Below are 22,280 nucleotides of genomic sequence, written 5' to 3' on the forward strand. Positions count from 1 at the left end.
TTTCTGTTTGGATGTATGGCCAGAAAGTAGTTTTTTGCCACTCAGTGGGCGTTCCCATAGATATAACAAATATATATATTATAAATAGATGCCTCATCATTGGCCGCTGCAGTTCATTGGAGCGATGTGTCTCAGATGAAGGCGGAAGTCAAGCGGAAGTGACTACTGGCCAGTGGCCAATCACAGTGTGTCTTTTCCGGAACTTCTATAAATGAGAACTCACACACAGTTACTGGCAGTGTTTATTTTGACAGCAATTATTATTTTTTATTTTTATTTTAGTCACATTTTAGTCACCTGGAATGTTTTAGTGTTAGTTTAGTAGTTGTAGTCGACTAAATGTCACAAGACTGTAGTCAACTAAATCAACAGTTGATTTAGTCTTGATGGCATCGTAATGGCTGATTTGACACTTGCTGAAAATAGCAGATCTACAAGCTCACAACGCGTCGCAGCACAATACGTTGTGAGTGTAAAATGACTTGTCTTTTACTTATAGTGGATTACTTGTCCACTAGTCCCTTCCTAACATTTGGTTTTTATTTTTGTCAATATATTTAGTCTCAGTTCTAGTCATCATGGCTTAGTTTTCATTTAGGGTGGAAAAAAGGTAGTCGACGAAAGGTTTTCATCGTAGTTTTTTTGTTGACAAAATCAACACTGGTATTTATGCCTTTTGGTGATAATGTATGTGTGTGTGTGTGTGTGTGTGTGTGTGTGTGTGTGTGTGTGTGTGTCCTGCAGTGATAGCTAGTAACTTCCAGACGTGCCTGGGCCTGCTAATGCACTACCCTCCTGTGGGGGATATCCACGCTCTACTACACAAAGCTCTGTTTCTCCGAGATCCCAAGGTAAGGCATGCGCACCACTGCGGTTTGTTTCTCATTTAGCTCATTTAGTTCATACATGGGCATCAACTGGCGGGGCCCCAGGGGGCCACATGTGGCCCCACATGTGGCCCCTGGGGCCGAGCAAATAAGAGTTGCTCAGTGGTGCTTCAAAGCACCCGGAGGAACCATTTTATAACTCAATGGGTTATTGAGTTATTGAGTTCGAGGGAGCGGAAGTTGAGAGCGGACCTCACATTTGAGGTCGGGGTTGACGCACGTTAACTTAATACGCACATGATGCCACTGAACGTCCGTCCACCTCCATGAGCGTGCTGCAGTTCCACTTTTGACCAGTATAGTATAGTGGCAGCTTCAATGTTGGCCGGCCCTGCTTGGGCCCCGCAGGATAATAATGTCCAATGTAATTTGTATTTAGTTCATACAACAAGTTGACATAACTGTAACATTTGAAGTTGAATAAAAAAGGTAACTTTTCAGGATTGCAATTCAAATTTTGCAAAACTAGCCGATCTACAAGTTCAAAACGCGTCACATAGCGACGCATTTTGAGCTTGTAGATCGGCTATTTTTGCTTCGACAGTAATTATGCAATGTGACCCTCTGGAATGAGTGCGGAAATATAGTGGCCATCTTATATCCATCGTCAAAGTTGCCCATCCCTGATTTTAGTTGGTCCAACTCCACTCTTTGCTGTACATTTTGTTTACTCAACAACTTTTTTCACTGCAATTATTCCACACTCTCATGATGTCTCATTCTCTCTCTCTCTTTTTCTCTCTCTCTCTCTCTCTCTCTCTCTCTCTCTCTCTCTCTCTCTCTCTCACACTCTCTCTCTCTCTCACATTTACTTACTCACTCCCTCACTTGCACTCTTTGTCACTCACATTCTCTCCCATGCCGTATGCCTCGGTCATGTCATGCACCCAACATCCAAAGTAAGGCCCATACACAACATCCCCTCTGTGTGTGCATGTGTGCATTTGTGTGTTCGTTGACCCTCGCCATAATTTCTCTGGGCGCACACACACACACACCATCTCCTGTTGACCACCGACGCATGCAGGGCCCTATTTTTGTCAGTGCTAAGCCCCTTTTTTCCCTTTTTTTATTTTAATTTTTTTACTATTTTGGAAAACATAGTTAAAATAGCCAATCTACAAGCTCGCTGTATCATTGGGCGGGTGCACAACTATGAGACTGATCAGCTCATGGACGCCCAGTCCCAAATACAAAGGGTGTGTGTTTTAGACTGCTCGCTGGGCATACACAAAATGTCACCCCACATCCCCTCCTTATTTTGTCTGGCGTGCCATCGGATGTGACCTGCTCGTATACTTGATGAAGTTGAATGGTGCTTGTGTGTTTTCCCCACAAAATCCTGTAAAGCAGTGGTTTTCAAACGTATTTCATATTGAGGCCCATTATTTATTAGGATATTATATTTAAGCTACGGACCACATTTTTGATGATATTTATAGCCTCGCAGACCCTAAACTAATTATTATTTGGTTTTGTTGGATAATAATTTGTCCACAATTCCATGCTGTTGATGGTGGTACCATAGATAAGATATAAGACAGACGTCAAAATAAGAATTATTATACATCTATATTGTGTAGACTTGTAAATTAAGTAGCCTAATGCAGGTGTTTAACATAATTTAACTCTCGAGAGTGTAAAATGAAACCAAAATGGACCTGTCATTTTACGCTACGAGTCTATTTGGTTCTCAACTCTCCCGATATTTAGCTGGGGACCACCTGGAACCTCCTCAAGGACCACGGGTGGTCCCCGGACCACTGGTTGAAAACCACTGCACTGCAAAGAGCCGAAAAGAAAATGACACAAACGCGAGGATAAGAACGTGTGTAGCGCTGTCCAGGTAATTCATTATTCCCTCTCGTTCTGTTCCAGAACAACCCTCGACCCGTCAACTACCAGTTCCAGCAGAACCTGGACTACTACAAGACCAGAGGGGCCGACCTGGTGAACAAGACCCGGTAATAACAGTCGATTTTTCAATAGCTAATGCATAACATAATGCCAACACTAAAAGGGGTTCCCACCCCAAAATTGGTTAACCACTGTAACCCTGACGTCCCAATTTGGGGCATTTAAAATCTTTTGAAAACTGCAGATCTACGAGCTCAATGGGTTGCGACGCGTTGTCAGTTTATAGATTTTTTTTTGCTATTTTATATAGCTATTTTGAGAATAATTTAGATTTTTTTTTTATTATTATTTTAGCGGTTAAGTTAACCATTTTTATCAAAGTACTTGTCGAAAGTGTTTCACTGGAAGTACAGCAGTGCTACATGTTGTCCAGCCTACCGGAGCTTCCTGTAGTCCTTTACTTCCTGTACCTGTACTACAAATTCACGCCCCCCAAATGAGACAGCGCCCCCACGTCCGTTAGAAACTTAGAACGTTGTACTGCAGCTGTCAATGCAATCCCTATGAGAGGCATCATAAAATACCCCAATTTCTCTGGTTGATTACTGAGGCTGTAGTGATTTTATTTTGTGTTCTAATAAAGTGTCCCATTATGTTATCTGTTAATCTCCAGCACCATCAACCTGGCCGATGCCAAACTTTGCACACACACTCCCTAGATGCCAACGACGAATCTCTGGCCCAAATTTTCCAGAACGGCCTGTTATAGTGCCACATTTTGTACCGGCTATAACTGCTGTGTGAAACGTTGCACGCACACCCCCTAGAGGCCAAGGACAAGCCTTTGACCTGCATTTTTCACATCTGCTTTTTAGAGCGCCACCAGGAGGCCGACTTTTGTAAAACACATTTTTTTATATCACTCCTCCAGATTCTGTCCCAAAATCCCGCACGTCGTTACACAGTATCTCTATAGTCTTCTGAACTCTTAAGTCAAATAAAATTCACTTTATATGAAGTTTTGATGCATTGCACTTTGTGGATTTTATGCTTATTATTCTTTATTGATAGGTGTGAAGTTGCCCGAACGGCCAAGGCTCCAAGAACAGTCAGAAATGCCATTTCAGGGTATTTATTTCTCCCCAAAAACTCCTCCACCAAAGTCCAGTACAGGTTCAACAGGACAATAACAATAATTCTGAAAAATGACAAAACAAAATAAACACTTGAGCAAACACTACTGAACAAAACCCTAATGGATAAGAGCTCTCTTCAGGCTGTACCCTGATCACACAAGGCACTGTAGCTCTCCCTCAGGGATGTTACCTGTGTCATTGCCCACATCTAACTAACTAGCCTGTCCCTGCACTGCAGCCTCCTTTAAATAGGAGTGGATCCTACCACTGGGCACAGACTCAATTAGCACATTTCTTCTCAAATACTTCACTAATATAAATACTTCCATCAACAACACCTTGAATAAACGGTAACCTAAACATTCTCAATAATGTGTTACAATTAAACAAGTATAAATAAGCATGAACTCAATGACAAATAATCAAAGCATCAGTGCTTACAATCTCAATAAAGTTTAAAACCATAGTCCTGGCATGTTATAGGAAACTGTTTCGTGTGTGTTTGTATATATAGGGCACGGGTTGCCCCGTGACAATAGGTTTTAATATACACTGCTGGTCCTGAGTATGATTTTCATTTTATGTGCAAACATATGAAATGACAAATAAAGTGAACCATCTAAAACGATTGGTCCCAATACTTGATTCCGATTGGCTGGTTACCGTCACGTGGCTGAGGAATCAATCCCAGCCTTTTCACATTGGCCTATAATAGCGCCACCAGGAGGCCACAATAACCTGACCTGGCCTGGTGGAGACCGGTGTGCCCCCTCTAATCTAGATCCGTTTCTCACTTCTATCTTCTCCGTCTCTCGACCTTCCTCCCCGGCGCCCAGTGGCAAGACGGCCCCTCTGAACATCAACAAGGTGTCGAGCAGCCTCCTGAACTTCGGCAGGAAGCTCATCGCCCCGGCCATCGCGGGAGGCTCCGGCGGGGTGGGCGTCCAGCCGATCAACAGTGAGGTGCACGCCTCTTCCCTCCCGGGCTTCGCCACCACCACCACCAACACCACGCCGCCGCCTCCTCCTCCTCCGCCGCGCCAGCTGTCCGACGCCCCGTCGACCACCAACGCCCCTCTGCAGACGCAGAGTCACCCCCAGTCGCCGCACTACCGCCTGCTCAAGTCTGAGAGCATGCCCGTTCACCTCAGTAAAGGTAGGCGGGTGATGCACTGATTGTCTGATTGATTGATTGGACATTTTATTTAACCAAAAGGGGTTCCCGTCCTGAATGGGTTAACAGTATGCAGTCAATACGAAAAACTGTTGCTGTGGATGACGCCATTATAAAGCATTACACTAGTTTACAACCGTCTCCGACATTTTCAATTCTGTTCAGGTCATGGCCAGTTGAGCACAGTAATACCATGGTCAGTACGCCAGTTTACTAGTAGTTTTGGCACCGTGGGCAGGTGCCAAATTGAGCTGGAAAGGACAATTAGCATGTCCATGAAGCTTGTCAACATACTGAAGCACAGTGTACTCTAAAAAGATGGCTGTGTTGAAACCATTGTTAAGTTTTCACTGTCAGTGGATCAACACCAACACCAGATGGCCCTAAATCATCACTGTTTTGTCATGTCCAGAGTCTCGACACAACCGTCCATTATGATATTTTACAGCACTGTGTGCCTCCGTACCTTATGTTGATATTGATCTTCCTTTTCCGGCAGCACTTGGCACCTGCCCACAGAGCCAAAACTACTAGTAACTGGTGTACTAGCCTCGGAAACCCAGACGTTTTTATTTCCAGGGAGGAAAACAAAAGTCTGGGTCCGAGTCCACTTCAATTCAGCATATAGTAGCGCAAACGTCGATCACTCTCTGCTGATTTCTGATCGCCTGCACCTTTGTTAAATTGACACACACACACACTCCTCTCTCTCTGTCGCTCTAATTAATCAGTTTCATGTTGCGCAGCTGTGTCTAGATTCTCCCGCAGATCCTGCCGGGAGCTGCCTATGCCATAGAAAGCATAGGTGGACCCCAGGCTACTGGTGTACTGACCATGGTATTACTGTGCTTAACTGACCAGCCAACTGGCCTGACCTGAACCCCACAGAGAATCTAGGTTGCATTGTCAAGAGGAAGGTGTGAGACATAAGACTGAATACAAATTAATTTACGGCTGTTATCAAAGCAAACCTGGGGCTTCCATAACACCTCAACAGTGCCACAGGCTGATCACCTCCATGCCACGCCCCATTGATGAGATAATTTGTTTAAAAGTAGCCCAGACCAAGTATTGACTGCATACATTAACTCATACATAGCTAAATGGCAGTAGCAATAGTCCAGCAACATAGATTTATTATTCATTATCTTTTTAGAAAGAGAGTTGTAAAAGAGTTTTTAAAAACGTTTAAAACGTCTTTGGCCTGGATGGCTATTTGTTAAAAGAAGTCAAATAAGTACTTAGAATGAGTTAATATACTTTTCAGGTGGTCGACATTTCTCGTTCAATCCTTAATCATCCATAATGATCAAGATTAAAACAAAAAAGGTTTTAAATACTTTATGCACAATGAATTGAGAATATATGAAACTTTTTGAATTTTATTTTATTAACGATCATTGGTCTTTTTGTTATGATTGATTAAATGGATCAGTTTGATCACCTGCTATTGCACCCCTCAATGCTAGCCAATATTAAAATATCTACTATTATTGTAGACCCCATAGTTTGCATGTAATACTGCCATTTGGCCAGCAGATGGCCAAACACATGTGGGAAACGGACAAGATGAGATGAGGAAAGACTTACTTGCTTACTGTATGTATCTTTGCTTGGTGTGTGTGTGTGTGTGTGTGTGTGTGTGTGTGTGTGTGTGTTTGTGTGTGTGTGTGTGTGTGTGTGTGTGTGTGTGTGTTTTTTTCTATCGGCCTGCTTACAGTTACAACAGTCCTAAATCCACCAGCTTCCACGTTCCTAAACCCTGATGCACTTAAACATTATTCAGACGTTTCACAATGAAGGCATTAAGCAACATAACAGTGTTATCTATCGGCCTGTCTTTCTGTATCTATACATGCACTAGATGGGTGACAAGTAAAAGTAAAAACCTGAATAATTGAGTAGCAGAATGCATCATGCATGGGTTTGATTCCCGCTCGGGACGCTGTGGGTGCTGGTGGCTTGTTCTCTCCTCCGCGTCATCAGTGCCCCTACCCGAGGCGGGGGTTGGCGAAAGGGCCTTTCTGTGTGGAGTTTGCATGTTCTCCCCGTGTCCCCTAGGGTAGGTACCCTCACAAAAAACATGCAGTAATCCTGGTCTCTAAACTGCCTCCCCCTGGCCAGCCGCGGCGCCTGATGGAGGGGAAAAGAACTGGTTGGAATAACGTGTTCCTTCCACGTGCTACGTCCAACCAGGGAAACTCCCCCCTGTCAGGTGGAGTAACTTGAGCAACTTTGTGAAGGAAGCATGAGTTCAAGTCTGTTGCTCTCCCCAAATAATCGGGACTAGGTTGGCGGAGGGTGTGTAGAGCCCATGATCACATTAGATACTTGACACAGGGGTGAAAAATGGGTTACAAAATCGTGGGATAAAAAGAAAATGCTGAGCATGCCCTGTTGACCTCTACTTCGGGTAAAGATGGCTTTCTGTTTGTTTGCTTTTTTGTTTTTTTTATTTATCTAAACAACTCTAGATCCTTTATATACAGTGTATTGCTGCATTTTGTGTTGTATTTACTTTAAATTTGTCTAAAAAAAAAACATCTCTGCATTTTACCTTATATCACTCCATCTGTCCCCTCTGTCTCTGTTCATCTCTTTTTTTTTTTGCTTTCAATCTCTCTCTCTACTTCCCTTGCTCCCTTTCCTAGGCCAAACCTCCAGGACACTAAGCTCCTCCCCCAGCACTGAGAGCCTGTGCCAGGGCGCGGCCTCGCCGCCCCTCCCCCTGTCCAGGGGTCCCAGTGACGTCAGCACGTCGTCGCCGCCCCTCTCTGCCACCAAGAAGGAGTCGTTCTTCGCCATCAGCCGCTCGCGCTCCCACAGCAAGTCCATGGGCAAGAGAGAGAGCGTGAGTCTGTGCTCCTGTCCTCCGCTTGTCTGTCTTTAGGCCCGTCTCGCCGTCTCTGTCCTCATCCCTCCGTAGATAGCTTGTAGATAGCCGATCTAACAAGCTCACAACGCGTCGCAGTGCGACACGTTGTGAGCTTGTAGATCGGCTATTTTCAGCAAGTGTAAAATCAGCCATTACGACGGCATCAAGGCCCACCTAAATACATTTTAGTCGACGAAAAACAACTGTAGATTAAGTCTAAAATCGCATGACATTTAGTTGACTAAAACGAGACTAAAGCATTTCAGATGACTAAAATATGACTTGTAGATTGGTTATTTTTATTGTCTCCACCAGCCGAAGGCATGGGGAGAGTATGTTTTGCACTCCGTCCGTCCGTCCGTCCGTCCGTGTGTCCGTGTGTCCGTCCGTCCGTGACCAGCTAATCTCAGCCACCGTTAACCCGGTCGATGCCAAATTTTGCACACACACTCCCTGGATGCCAACCATGAACCTCTGCCCCAAACTTTCCAGAACGGCCTGTTATAGCGCCACCAGGAGGCCGCTTTGTGCAAAACAGGTTTTTGCACAGCAGGTTTTGTCCAAACATCACGCAAATTGGTACACAGTCTCTCTACAGCCATTCAACCAAACCGGTCTTTCATATTTCTCACACTCCATCCTGATTGGTTAAGATTGGCTTCCAAAGTTCACAGGAGTGCTCAGTTTCAAACAAAATGCTGCAAATCATGAACACATCGCGTGATTTCCGTGAAATTGTGCACCCACATTCCCACTAGGCCGAGGACAAAATGCCACATGAACAATTTCAACTCAGCCTCAAGGTGGCGCTATAACTAGCCGAAAAGTGTTTTTACCTCTAACTGCACGGATCTGTGGATAACCTGGTGGAGACCTGTGCCCAGAAGGGCACTTTTTCTAGTTAAATATATTTTTGTTAAATAAAATAAAAAAGTACGACTCAGATCAGTTTTTTGTGGTCAATTCCTCCTACGGTCTAATATGGTTTGTCTACTGTATGTTGGATTCCATTCAATTCAAAGGAGCTTTATTGGCCTGAGAAAACATACGTTTACATTGCTAAAGCAAGTGTCAAAAAATACAATAAAAACTGATGAAAATGGGGGAAGTATATAGTAGTTGGAGGGCGGTACAGCATTTTTTTAAACGGAGCTATGTCACATTGTTATTATACATGTTATACAGGATATAAAGCTTTTTTGAAAGCATCTTTCACTCATCTCTCTTTTCCTTGCCCTTTATTTTTCCTTCCTTCCATCCGCTCACTGACCTCCACCCTTCCCCCGTGTGTGTGTGTGTGTGTGTGTGTGTGTGTGTGTGTGTGTGTGTGTGTGTGTGTGTGTGTGTGTGTGTGTGTGTGTGTGTGTGTGTGTGTGTGTGTGTGTGTGTGTGTGTGTGTGTGTGTGTGTGTGTGTGTGTGTGTGTGTGTGTGTGTGTGTGTGTGTGTGTGTGTGTGTGTTCAGGACGAGGACCTGGAGGCCCAGGTGTCCTTCCTGCAGGGTCAGATCAACGACCTGGAGGCCATGAGCAAATACTGTGCCAAGATGATGAACACACATATCTGTGAGTCCACCACATTTTAATTGACGATATAACGATAATGTCATGGTATTTCTTCTTTTGAAAACCCCTGACAATCGTGTCTTCATAGCGATGCCACTAAATTGTAACCTAACGTGTTCTATGTTGGTTGCATTGATCCAAGCCAACATAGTCAAACATACTACTGAGTCAGATGTGTAAGCCCTTATTCAGAAACGGTTGGTAATCACTGCGCACACACACACACACACCAGCAACCCTCAGATTTGAATTGATTCACCCGGTATCAGGAATGGACCCTTCGCTAAGCCCCACCCACTCCACTCTGCCAGACCACGCAAGCTGTGCTTCTCGCCCATTGAGTTCCATATAAATAATCGATAATTTCAGCGCTGCAAAATGTCTTCTAAATCTAGTCAACAAGGCTTGCATTAGGCTATGCGGTATGCACTGGAAAACATGTACATGACATTATTTCAATGAACTAGAAATACGAGGAAATGTTGGAGTGAGAAACGGTATCCAACTCAATCAGCAGGATTTTAGTTGTAATGCACAGTAAGACTACGGTGATTAGTATTATTGCCATCACCTGTGTGGGTGAGTCGTCAAACTTTCCTGACGTTAAGCTGTGTACTGCATGTGTTCAACAAACGCAGTCATGCAAAATCACATGGACAGCTATATGCGATGACGGAAGCTCTGCGCGGCTAAGCAACCGTTGCTAAACTATTTCAATTTGGCATTGGACAATTGCTTCTGGAGTGGAGTTTGGCGAAGGGTCCATTATTATAATCTGTTTGTTTGCCTCAGTGTGACCTGTAGCTGTTTGCCTCTGTCTCACAGGTAAGATCCAGGAGGTAATTCTGCAGGAGCACCTGGAGAAAGAGGACGAGGTTCTGGTGTCGCTGGCAGGTCTTAAACAGGTGTGTGTGTGTGTGTGTGTGTGTGTGTGTGTGTGTGTGTGTGTGTGTGTGTGTGTGTGTGTGTGTGTGTGTGTGTGTGTGTGTGTGTGTGTGTGTGTGTGTGTGTGTGTGTGTGTGTGTGTGTGTGTGTGTGTGTGTGTGTGTGTGTGTGTGTGTGTGTGTGTGTGTGTGTGTGTGTGTGTGTGTGTGACTGTGAGGACCAATTGTCCCCCCAAGTATTTTAGAAATGGACATTACTAACTTAACCCATTTAGACCTGGGGACGCATCCATGTCACATTATAGATTTTAACCATTATTTTAAACGTAGTAGATCTACGAGCTTGTAGATCTGCTATTTTGGAAAACTTTTTAAAATGTGTGCAAATCGTTGAATATATATATTCGTTCACGGCAAACGTTTTTAACTCATTAGCGCCACCGAGTGGCGCGCTACGAGCTCGTAGGTCTGCTATTTTTTAAAAATCAAAGAGCGACTGACATAGAAACATAGCTTTTTTTAGACATTTGTCGAATCTGATCTCAGGTCAGAATGGGTTATTAACGACATTGGGCCTCGTCCCATCCCTCCCCCCCCAACAGATCAAGGATATCCTGAAGGGCTCGTTGCGGTTCAACCAGAGCCAGCTGGAGGCAGAGGAGAACGAGGAGATCACCATCGCGGACGACCACTACACGCATGCAGCCACGCACGCAGCCATGCAGCAGCAGCAGCAGCAGGCCAACAGCCACCGCCAGCACGCCCCCCCTGCCCCCGCGGCAGCAGCCCACCTCGGCCAGCAGGGCGGCGACTCGGACCAAGACGGCATCGGCGGCGGCAGCGCTGACGACGACGACGAGGAGAAGGAGGAGGAGGAGGAAGAGGACGAACAGGTGCAGACAACACAACAGTAGCAGGTTAATAAGGCTAGCAGTATAGATAGGGCTGCAACTAACGATTACTTTCATAATCGATTAATCTGCCCCGATTTTTATTTAATCGATTAGTCCAGTGGTTTTTTTACTCAACCCTTTTCATATCGTGGGCCCGTTATTTATTCTGCATTTGAGCCGCGCCGGACCGCCGTTTGATGACATTTATAGCCTCTCAGACCCAAAACTAAATAATATTTTGTTGTTGTTGGATAAGATTTTACATGCTGTATTGATGTTGGTACCATTAGGAGAGAGATAATAACAGGCAAACGTTGACCAACATAACAGTTATTCTACATTCTCTAATTGTGTCGACTTCTTTTAAAGTGAGTAATGCAGATGATTAGCAATAATGCAGTATTAGCAGTAATGTCTCTGGGAGAGCGTAAAATTAAACCAAATTGACCCATAGTCCCATACGGGTCCATTTGGTTTCATTTTACGCCCTCAAGAGTTCACTTTAAGATCTAATTAAGGGTCCATTTGGTTAGCTGGGGACCACCTGGAACCCTTTCAAGGACCACTGTTTGAAAACCACTGGATTAGTCGCATTATGGCACTCATTTAGCTATCACCTTGAAATTAGATTTCAATGAATAATTCATTAAAAAAAAAAACATTATATTTTGCTCGGCTGCTATTCAAATAAAGGCACTATTATGTGTGATATTTTGCTCTGCAGTCGCTACTGTGTATACGCAACTATTGGCAGAGTGTAAGGGAAGAGAGATGGCTCCCTCCTCTTTAGCTTAGTTACATTTAACACTGGAAAAACTATGGTTAAGTGGGAAAACACTCACGATTTAACTGCAAAAGACTCCAGCGATTAGTTGCCGATTCAATTAGTTGGCGACTAATTGAATAATCGATTACGATTCATTGTTGCAGCCTTAGCTAGCAGTGCTAGCTAGAAGCTATACTGGTGTACAGTGAAATGCACAGTACGGTACATTTACTCGGGTACTGTACTGTAATGTTTTGAGGGGTTTCTGTTTTCTTTTTCTTCTTTTGCAAGCTCATGACTTTCTGCTACATTTCAAAAAGTCATTTAGAGGCTATGCGCGTGACATCATCGTACCCGGAAACACCTACTGTGTGGCAAAAAAAAAAAAAAACAGCCATGACAGCCCATTCTTCCAAACGGAAAAGTGCTGTCCGATTGCCTTAAACAACGTTAAACTCGCCAACATTGCAGCTGTACGGAAAACGTGAATTATCCTCTTTCTAGTCTTTTTGATTCCAGGTGGTACCAATTAACACCTTAATTGGCCGGGGTTATTTAACCCATTTTGACCTGAGGTCAGATTCTAAAAATGTCTGTTTGAAAATGACAGTTTTCTGAAAAAGCGAATCATTCTTCGATTTTTCAAAAATAGCAGACCTACAAGCTCATAGCGCGACACTCGGTGCAGAGTCCGACCGAGATCCGATTATTTCCGAGAGACCCGACCCAGCTGAGCCAGGCAGACATAAATGTGGACTACAGTATATAGAAATAATATAACTTATTTACCAATTACCATTTTATGATTAAAGTGCGAGAGAGAGAGAGAGAGAGAGAGAGACAGAGACACAGACAGACAGTAAAGGGTGGAAGAGAGAAATAAAAAGAGTGTCGTCTCTTCTCGTCGTCTCAGCGTGCATTTAAAATTAACCAAACGGATCATTTGTTTTTTTTACACACAATCATCAGAGTTTTAGCAGACGCATGATACATCAAGCCTGTACCGGTCTTGGCTGAATGGAATATGCATGAGCGCACATGCAGCGGACAGAGGAAAAAATAGTATATAGCCTACAGTCAGACTGGCACACAATCACACACTGAATGAATATTTTATTAACATTTGCAACAACAACAACAAAAAAGCACAGACAGTTCACACACACACACAGTAGCCTATACGGGTCTTCTCGGATCCACTCGGATATTACATGTAATGAGTGACAGACCCGAGATCCGAGGGGGATTCCGACCCTGCCCGAGTGATTTACGTTAAAAGTAAAACACGACTCTGAGGGTCAACTCAGGTATTTTCGGAGTCGGTGGGAGACCCGGTGAAGAGCTCTACATCAGAGTGTACTAATTGACCCGGTGAAGAGCTCTACATCAGAGTGTACTAATTGACCCGGTGAAGAGCTCTACATCAGAGTGTACTAATTGACCCGGTGAAGAGCTCTACATCAGAGTGTACTAATTGACCCGGTGAAGAGCTCTACATCAGAGTGTACTAATTGACCCGGTGAAGAGCTCTACATCAGAGTGTACTAATTGACCCGGTGAAGAGCTCTACATCAGAGTGTACTAATTGACCCGGTGAAGAGCTCTACATCAGAGTGTACTAATTGACCCGGTGAAGAGCTCTACATCAGAGTGTACTAATTGACCCGGTGAAGAGCTCTACATCAGAGTGTACTAATTGACCCGGTGAAGAGCTCTACATCAGAGTGTACTAATTGACCCGGTGAAGAGCTCTACATCAGAGTGTACTAATTGTAATTTGTGAGTCGGATTTAAGACCTGTGTTGCACACGCAACGCCTCCTTGCTCAACTGCCACCTTTTTCGGGTCAAATATAGTAATACAGCGGAAATATCTTTAAATAAAGGGTCTCACCATGACACCAAGACCTAAAACCGCTCTGTTTTTGTGCCTCTCTATAGGTGGCGTCGTCATCCCTGGGTTCCGATGGCGGCAAGAACTGGGACGACTACATCCTGGTGTCTCAGGACGGAGGAGACCTGCAGGCCTCCGAGGGTGGAGGAGGAGGAGGAGGAGGAGGAGGAGGAGGGAGAGGAGTAGGAGGAGATGATGGAGGTGGGCTGGGCTCCGAGCGCAGCAGCAGCACCACCACCCCTCCTCCCGTCCGGCACGGCCGCAGCCTGGTGGCGCGGATGGAGCCGGAGGGCGCGGCCTCCGACCCGCTGATGGTCGGAACGCCGGCGGGAACGTCGGGCTCCTCCAGCCCCGACGAGGGCTCCTCCACGCACAGCAAGGACTCCGACTTCACCATCGTCAACCCCAACGACCTGTGAGCCAGTTGTGGCCCCCATGGCTAATGGGGCTTATAATTATGCACGCACGGCCATTTCGGAAAGAACTTGGGGGGCACTTCCCTGCTTCCTTCACAGGTGTTACCGATGATACTAATGAAGGTCTCTGTTGGGCCACTTCCCTGCTTCCTTCACAGGTGTTACCGATGATACTAATGAAGGTCTCTGTTGGGCCACTTCCCTGCTTCCCTCACAGGTGTTACCGATGATACTAATGAAGGTCTCTGTTGGGCCACTTCCCTGCTTCCTTCACAGGTGTTACCGATGATACTAATGAAGGTCTATGTTGGGCCACTTCCCTGCTTCCCTCACAGGTGTTACCGATGATACTAATGAAGGTCTCTGTTGGGCCACTTCCCTGCTTCCCTCACAGGTGTTACCGATGATGCTAATGAAGGTCTCTGTTGTTCCCCGTTCCGGTCAAACCGAGTCAGGGTGCTGCTTATTGTGCGTGTTGGCTCACTGGGAAACATTCTGTTACACCTAGTGGGTCTCAAAAGTGTCCTTGAGTGGGTTCCAAATGGCCCCCGTAAGGTTGTGTAACTCCTGAGAGTGTACAAATGGAACCAAATGGACCTGTAAAAGGGTCCCACTTGCTTCCATTTGTACGCTCTCAGAACCACTGCACACTAAATAGAACAGAGCCTTAATTTGTGTCATCGGTGACGAGTGGCCCAAGTTCTTTACAAAATGGCGTGTGTGTTTGTGTGCATATAGCCAATTACTGTACACCTCCCCCCCCTCTCTCTCTCTCTCTCTCTCCTTCCTTCCTTCCTCCCTCCTCAATACCTAATCATACATTGAGGATGTAAAACGGGGGGAATGTGACCTGAGATCAGCGAGGGGGGGCTGAACGTTGAAGATGAAATGTTTGCACATGTGAACTGAGACACTGAGCTGGTTGCGCTGAGCTGACCTCAGAACAGTCAGATTTAGTCACATATACCTTTATAATCTCTTTAATTGGTCACGTCACGACACTTTAAAAATCCTGTATAACCCCCCATGGCTAGTGTATAATTATGCTGTCCTCTTACCTCTCCTGTCTTGTCCTTGGGACTTTGTGGCGCCTCTCTGTTCTACCAACGGAGGGCGCCATTGGACTCCGTTTCTGAGACACCCGCATTATTGCTCCTCAAAGAGTTTGAGCTGCATTTATCAATTGATTTGGGGGGGCTTTGCTGAACTCGGAGTTTAATAACCATGCTTCTCCAGACGGTGGAGCTCTTGCCATACCTCTCTCTGTGTATAATGTCTCGTCTGTGTGTCCTCTCCTGAGAGGAGGATACCTCCGTCTTCTGTCTTGATATTCAACCCTAAAAAGCCTAATTTATCCTTTCGTCGCGAGTCTCTGTGACTTTCCCGGAAAATATTTTAAGCGGGGAAAACACATTTTAAAAGTATGAATTAGGCTTCAGAATGGTGTCCCATTGCCGCTGTCTGTCTTAATAATACTGTGTTGGTGGTCTAGGGGAAAGTTCCTCCTGAAAAGCCAGTGCCTCAAACCACGCTGTCCTCTCTCAACCCAAGACCCAAACCATTTGTTTGTTTGTTTAGTTATTTTTGTTTAGGTTTTTTTTAAGAGCATATTTTAACCCGATAGATCAACTTTTCCTGCGCAAGAATGATTAAATTATGTATTAAGGTCATTTTGTTTGTTTGTTTTTTCCATTTATTTTACAAAGAATCGATTCCATGGTAACTTTTTTTATGTGGTGGTTTAATAGCTGAGCGTTTACTTCCTTCTGTTTCTCATGTCATTGGGTTCCTGCTTCCTGTGGTCTAGCTGTCTAAAAGCAGTGCCCACAAACAATGTCCCTCTAGTCAACCATCCAATGTGAGCAACAATAGACAAATAAAAAGAACATTGGATCTTCATCCTACGCAATAGTCACCGTCTGTTTGGTTGTGTGTGTGTGGCTGTGTGGGTGTGTGTGTGTGTGTGTGTGGCTGTGCGGCTGTGCACGTGCGCTAAGTTAACATTATATTTGGTTAGTTATAGGACCGTGATTAATGCCTAATGATTTGTGCAAATTCATTCAATGAGAGTCTTGTGTTTTAACTTTTAACCCATTACAGACAGAAAACTATGTCAGTGGTGCTCAACCTTTTTCAAGTTCCCCAGAATTATATAATATAATTAATATATATAATTAATTATATGTTGAAGATTTGAAAGAATATATATTCAAACATTTGTTCCACAGATCTACAAGCATCTAGCGCTGCACTCTGTGCCGCACTACGAGCTTGTAGATATTCTATTTTTCAATAGCTAAAGTATAACATAATGCTCCCCTTTTGGTGTTTTAAACATTGTTCTAATTTAGCTATTGAAAAATGGCAGATCTACAAGCTCATAGCGCGCTACCGAGTGGCGCGCTACGAGCTTGTAGGTCTATTTTAGAAAAATCGTAAAAATGTGGTGCAAATCTTTGAATATAATTCTTTCAAAGTGAATGTTTTTAACTCTGGTCTAAATGGGTTAAAACGCCAAAAGGGGTTCCAGTCCTGAATGGGACTGAACTCTTTTAACCCATTCAGGCCTGACGTCGAAAAAGAATCATGACATTTTTCACCTTTTTTTTTCACTGACAAACTAAATGAAAACGAAGCCATGATGACTAAAACTACGACTAAATATATTGACAATTTCGTCAACAAATAAAAACTAGACTAAAATATTAGGAAGGGACTATAGAGCGTCGCAGTCCCTCCCCCTTTCAGAACGACGAGTGGCCCAGGAAATGAAATGCAATGCATTTCTCCCATAGGATTTTCTTGAAGTATTTAATTAAATACGGTTACGCCGTGGACAAAGCCAACTCGGATCGTGACAAATCATGACAATGAACACAATATTTTGGGCCGATCAAATCATTAGAAAGAAGAAAATAAAGGCAGGAGACAACACTATTTGTTTTGTTTTTCTTCTTATAAATTATTTGATCGGCCCAAAACATTGTGTTCATTGTCATGATTTGTCACGATCCGAGTTGGCTTTGTCCGCGGCGTAACCGTCTTTAAATAAATACTTTACACTTGGTTGCTTGTAGATCGGCTATTTTCAGCAAGTGTAAAATCAGTCGTTAGGACGGCATCAAGGCCCGACAAAATACATTTTATTCTACTAAATCAGCTGTAGATTTAGTCGACTAAAATCTTATATTTTTTCGACTAAAACTAGACTAACACTAAGACATTCCTGGTGAGAATGTGACTAAAACTAAAATAAAAAATTGCTGCCAAAGCTAGGTCCTGGGTTCGATTCTCGCTCGTGGACGCTGTGGGTGCTGGCGGTGTGTTTCCTCCTCCGCCCATACCCGAGGCGGGGTTGGCGAAAGGGCCTTTCCGTGTGGAGTTTGCATGTTCTCCCCGTGTCCCCTAGGGTAGGTACCCTCACAAAAAACATGCAGTAATCCTGGTCTCTAAACTGCCTCCCCCTGGCCAGCCAGGGCGCCTGATGGAGGGGAAAGGAACTGGTTGGAATAACGTGTTCCTTCCACGTGCTACGTCCAACCAGGGAAACTCCCCCCTGTCAGGTGTAAAGGAGCAACTTGGACACTCGGGCATGAAGGAAGCATGAGTTCAAGTCCGTTGCTCTCCCCATGTCCCCCATATATGGGGACTAGGTTGGTCTCCCCTTGTCCCCCATATATGGGGACTAGGTTGGCGGAGGGTGTGTAGAGCCCAGGATCACATTAGATAATTGACACAGGTGAAAAATGGGTTACAAAATCGTGGGATAAGAATTGTTATTATTAAAAAAATTAAAAAACACTGGTTAAGACTTAGTTTTATTTATTTATTTCCCATTTGGCTGATTTAATAATGAAATATAATTATTTGCACTAAATCTTGCCAACTAGTTTACAACACACAAATACACACTGAAATGGAATGTGGTCTTTCAGGATAAATAAGTTACGTAAAATACTTTTCATATTCTGCAGGGAAAGGGTTAGAATCACATATTAAAATATACAGATTTTAGTTGGTTTTCTTTTTCTTTGCACACAATGTAAGCATTGCTCAAAGTATTTCCCATATAAGGCAAAGGCAAGGAATACTGCATTTGATAATGGTGTTTGATTGATTAACACTGATGTCCAGCTTGTGTTTAGAAACACACAAAAATACAGAACGTATCGGACTCTGCGCTCAGTCGTCTCTTTACATTTAGGCCAACACTACACAGAAAAAGGTAATGGCTTCACCGACGTCTGGAATAAAGCGTTTGCATGTCGTTTTTTCTGCACAGCGGTGTGAGCAGGTACAATAAAAATTCGCTTACAACAAGACACTTCAGTGGGATTCGGTACATGCCGGTACCGAGTGTGCACACACATGGGCCCAAAGGGAGCCGCATGAGGGTCCATTTGGTTCCATCTGTGCGCTCTTAACAGTGCTGTCGTCACAGGCTCTCACAGTCGGAACACGAATTGGGACCAGGGTGGAGATCTAAAGTATAGCTGTAGGAGGAGGTGTTGCCTTACGTGATATTTTGTTTGGTTAAAACAAAAAAAGATTTTTGTTAAAAGGTTAAATCACTATATTCTCTGATAGTAGTCATTGCTATAGAGTGTTTGTTCAGTAACAGAGGTCTCCCTGTCTCTCCAGCTCGTTAACCCATTTAGGCCTGACGTCGGAGAAAAAGAAAAGGCATCTGAAAGAATATATATACAGAGATTTGTGCCGCATTTTCACGTTTTTTCAAAAATAGCAGACCTATAAGCTCGTAGTGCGCCCTCGGTGGTACGCTATGAGCTTGTAGATCTGCTATTTTTCAATAGCTTAAGTATAACATAATGCTTAGTTAAAAGAACACCAAAAGGGGTTCCCACCCTAAACAGAAAACACATTTTCAGGTATAGGTGACAAAGTTTCAGCCAAACAGGAGAGAGTAGAGCTTCACTTTTATACTGTTCCAGTTCCAATTTTGTGTCTGCTCATTTCTCTGTCATCACTTACAATTCCACTTGTTTAATCTGTATCCTGACTGCGTTCTCTATCCTGATTGGATGAAATTGGTATCCCAGTTTCAGTTTCTGAAAATGCATTTTCTGTTTAATGAAAAGCTGGAGAGACATGGAGAGACTCCTGTTACTGAACAAACACTCTATACAGCAATGAGTACTGTCACAATATGGAGCATTTTAACCAAAGAAAATCGCTTACAGTACCTTCAAGTTGGGACACAACTTACACAAGCAAAGGGGAACTTTGTTGAAGGACCCCAAACCACCGAGTCCTCATGCCAGACCATTTATAGCGTGACCATGAGACAGATTTTTGCACATAATAGCACATTTCTTGTTACTTCTACAGATTTTGTCCAAACCTCAGCAAATAGGCTCTATATATGCACAGCGCTCCCCAAAACAACAGGTTTGGAGGTCTGTTAGGAATTGATTACATGAAACAAGTCTCCCGGTGCGACCAGTCTCAATGTTTGTAAAGTTAAACAAAGAATTGGTCTATCTATAACTCTTGAACTTGGGTCTACTAGCAACTTATCTTTCCCCCCTGGTTTCCTTGGATTATGATACAATTTATATGCCCTGTTTGTGCCAGATTACATTTTCTTCATATAGTGTGTCTTCTTCAAACTTTTTGCTACTACAACAGATTCTCGAACTCGCAAAGATTGGTAAACATCACCTCTGGGGTCAGAGTTTGCGGGCCCCATAGACTTTTTCAAAAAGTATTTATTTAAAGACGTTTACGCCGCAGACAAAGCCAACTCTCAATAGAATAAACACAAATGTTTTGGGCAGATCAAATTAGTAAGAAGAGGAAAAAAAGGCAGGGTACCACTTTTTTTTTTTCTGTTTTTTTTGTTTGACTACTTAAATATTTGTTCTAATTTATGGGAATGTCTTTTTTTGGGGAATGTTTTTTGAAAATGTTTGAAATGGTAATCATTAAAAACAAAATGTGGGAAGCAAAAAAATAAAGGGACCCATTCAAAATGTGTCCGCGACCCACAAATGGGTCCCGAGACTCCCGACCCAATGTTTAGGAACCGGTAGGAACCGGTACTCTACGCACAGCCAGCATGCTCCCCTGAACACAGTATGTAGACTGGATGCAACGGAGGATTCCAACCCCTAGACCAGTGGTTCTTAACCCATTCTGACCTGAGATCAGATTAAAAAAATGTCTTCTACATCCTGACGGTTTTCTGAAAAGGCTATGTTTCTATGTCAGTCGTTCTTCGATTTTTCAAAAGATAGCAGACCTACAAGCTCGTAGCGCGCCACTCGGTGGCGCGCTATGAGCTTGTAGATCTGCTATTTTTCAGTAGCTAAAGCATATCATAATGCTAACACCAAAATGGGTTCCTGCCCAAAGTGGGGTCTCAGGGGTCCTTGAGGGAGTTCCAGGGGGTCCCCATGCTAAATGACAGTTAGGAACCAAATGGACCCTTGTGGGGTCTGTAACTCTGAGAGTGTATACAAATGGAACCAAATGGACCCGGAACACTCCAGAAATGCCATTTAAATGGGGTTCCGAAGCCTAATGCATGTCACACTGGGGGGGGGGGGGGTCCTTGAAATTAAAATGGTTGAAGCACTGCTAGAGCCGTAAAAGACTGCTCAGCTCCATTTCATTTTTTAGAAAAGCTAAAGAGAAACCTATAAAACATGGTATCTTTTGACTTCCCCATTCCAATTTTTTTCAGTCTCATTTGGCACTTGTATTTCAAGTGCATCCGAATGTTATAACACAGCAATTCCAAAGCTCAATGGAGATGTATGACAGTCAGAGAAGCATAAATTCTGTTGTAAAAAATAAATGAGGAAAGGAAATCAGTCCAAATCTTTCCACAATATCTACATTCTTCAGTTCAAGTTGTACCTGGTAATAGCCGACCCCCCCCCCCCCCCCCCCCCCCCCCCCCCCCCCCCCCACCCCCCCCCCCCCATTGCCATGAATTCCAATTTGATTCCACGAATATCTTCAGAAAGTGCGTTTCCTGAAACCAAGCAGGCAAAAAAAAAAGGACTTGAAACAGGACTGAGATCAAACTGAATGTTAGCACCACTGAGCTTTCTCTTTGCTTGGCAGATTTAGCAGCTCCAGTTTGAACACAGTAAAACATCATTCTCAAGTCTCAGAGGACATTACACATCATCCTTTGACTTCCTTTGACTCCAGGCAGTGCTATAGGGGGGGAAATGATCCAAGTAGGGCTGGGCAATCAACCAAAAAATGTATTGAAATATCCATATTTAGAACAAAGAACAGAGTTACTACTCTTACTCATTTTTTTGAGTGGTGCAACCACTCCAAGGAACAGCAATGTCCGTGTTCACCTACCCACCTATGTGTTGTTCACCCACCTATGTGACGTTAATGAGCACCAGTATATGACTATGAGTACCAGTAGGGGCGCTGTTGTGCCAGAAACAGAGAGGGGAATAGTGCTGCACTGTTGCCTGCTAATGAGAGAGAGAGGTGTGGGGGGGGGGGGGAGTTGCACCACTCAGTTCACACGGGTGTGATTTATTTTGTATAATCAACTAAATTGATTGGTGTAATAATTAACCACTTAAACCTGTATTATACTTTATTGTACGATGGTGATGTACAGAAATTGCCGAACTACAAGCTTCTGATTGTTGTGAGCGTTGTGTCGCCTATTCTCACTGTAGATATATTTTTTAAAATCGTTCATTAAGCTTAATCAATGCAAAGGTTGAAATAATCGTGATATTGATCTGAAGTCATTTCGCCCAGCCTTTACAATCCAGAATGGGACATAATGATTGCACATAATATCAATCAGATAATCAGAATGCTCTATTTAAATCCACGCGCGCGCGCACACACACACACACACGCACACACACACACGCACACAACTCAACGCACAACTCTAGAGAGCCTAGAGAATCTTGTCATCTGTCTT

The 22,280-nt window shown here is 43.8% G+C and overlaps 2 protein-coding genes across 4 annotated transcripts in view; both read left to right on the forward strand.

Moving 5' to 3' along the window:
• The window catches only part of tbc1d5 (TBC1 domain family, member 5), a 45,014-nt gene extending 29,303 nt beyond the window's left edge, over positions 1 to 15,711 (forward strand). The window contains exons 15-23 of one of the 3 annotated variants that reach the window (XM_083776719.1): positions 745 to 851; positions 2,766 to 2,851; positions 4,717 to 5,036; positions 7,706 to 7,905; positions 9,393 to 9,492; positions 10,318 to 10,397; positions 10,979 to 11,269; positions 13,976 to 14,069; positions 14,103 to 15,711. In XM_083776719.1, the coding sequence (XP_083632845.1) occupies positions 745 to 851; positions 2,766 to 2,851; positions 4,717 to 5,036; positions 7,706 to 7,905; positions 9,393 to 9,492; positions 10,318 to 10,397; positions 10,979 to 11,269; positions 13,976 to 14,069; positions 14,103 to 14,347 (1,523 nt within the window). In that variant the 3' untranslated portion in view covers positions 14,348 to 15,711. Of the gene's footprint in view, positions 1 to 744; positions 852 to 2,765; positions 2,852 to 4,716; positions 5,037 to 7,705; positions 7,906 to 9,392; positions 9,493 to 10,317; positions 10,398 to 10,978; positions 11,294 to 13,975 lie in introns of all 3 variants that reach the window. The other 2 variants (XM_083776718.1, XM_083776720.1) reach the window with 2 other exon arrangements.
• Positions 1 to 22,280, forward strand: part of LOC310867021 (cytochrome c-like) — a 453,272-nt gene that overhangs the window by 364,202 nt on the left and 66,790 nt on the right. The gene's annotated exons all lie outside the window — the stretch shown is intronic.

Source organism: Protomyctophum parallelum (assembly GCF_964188405.1).
Source record: "Protomyctophum parallelum genome assembly, chromosome: 1".
Taxonomy (NCBI): Eukaryota; Metazoa; Chordata; class Actinopteri; order Myctophiformes; family Myctophidae; genus Protomyctophum; species Protomyctophum parallelum.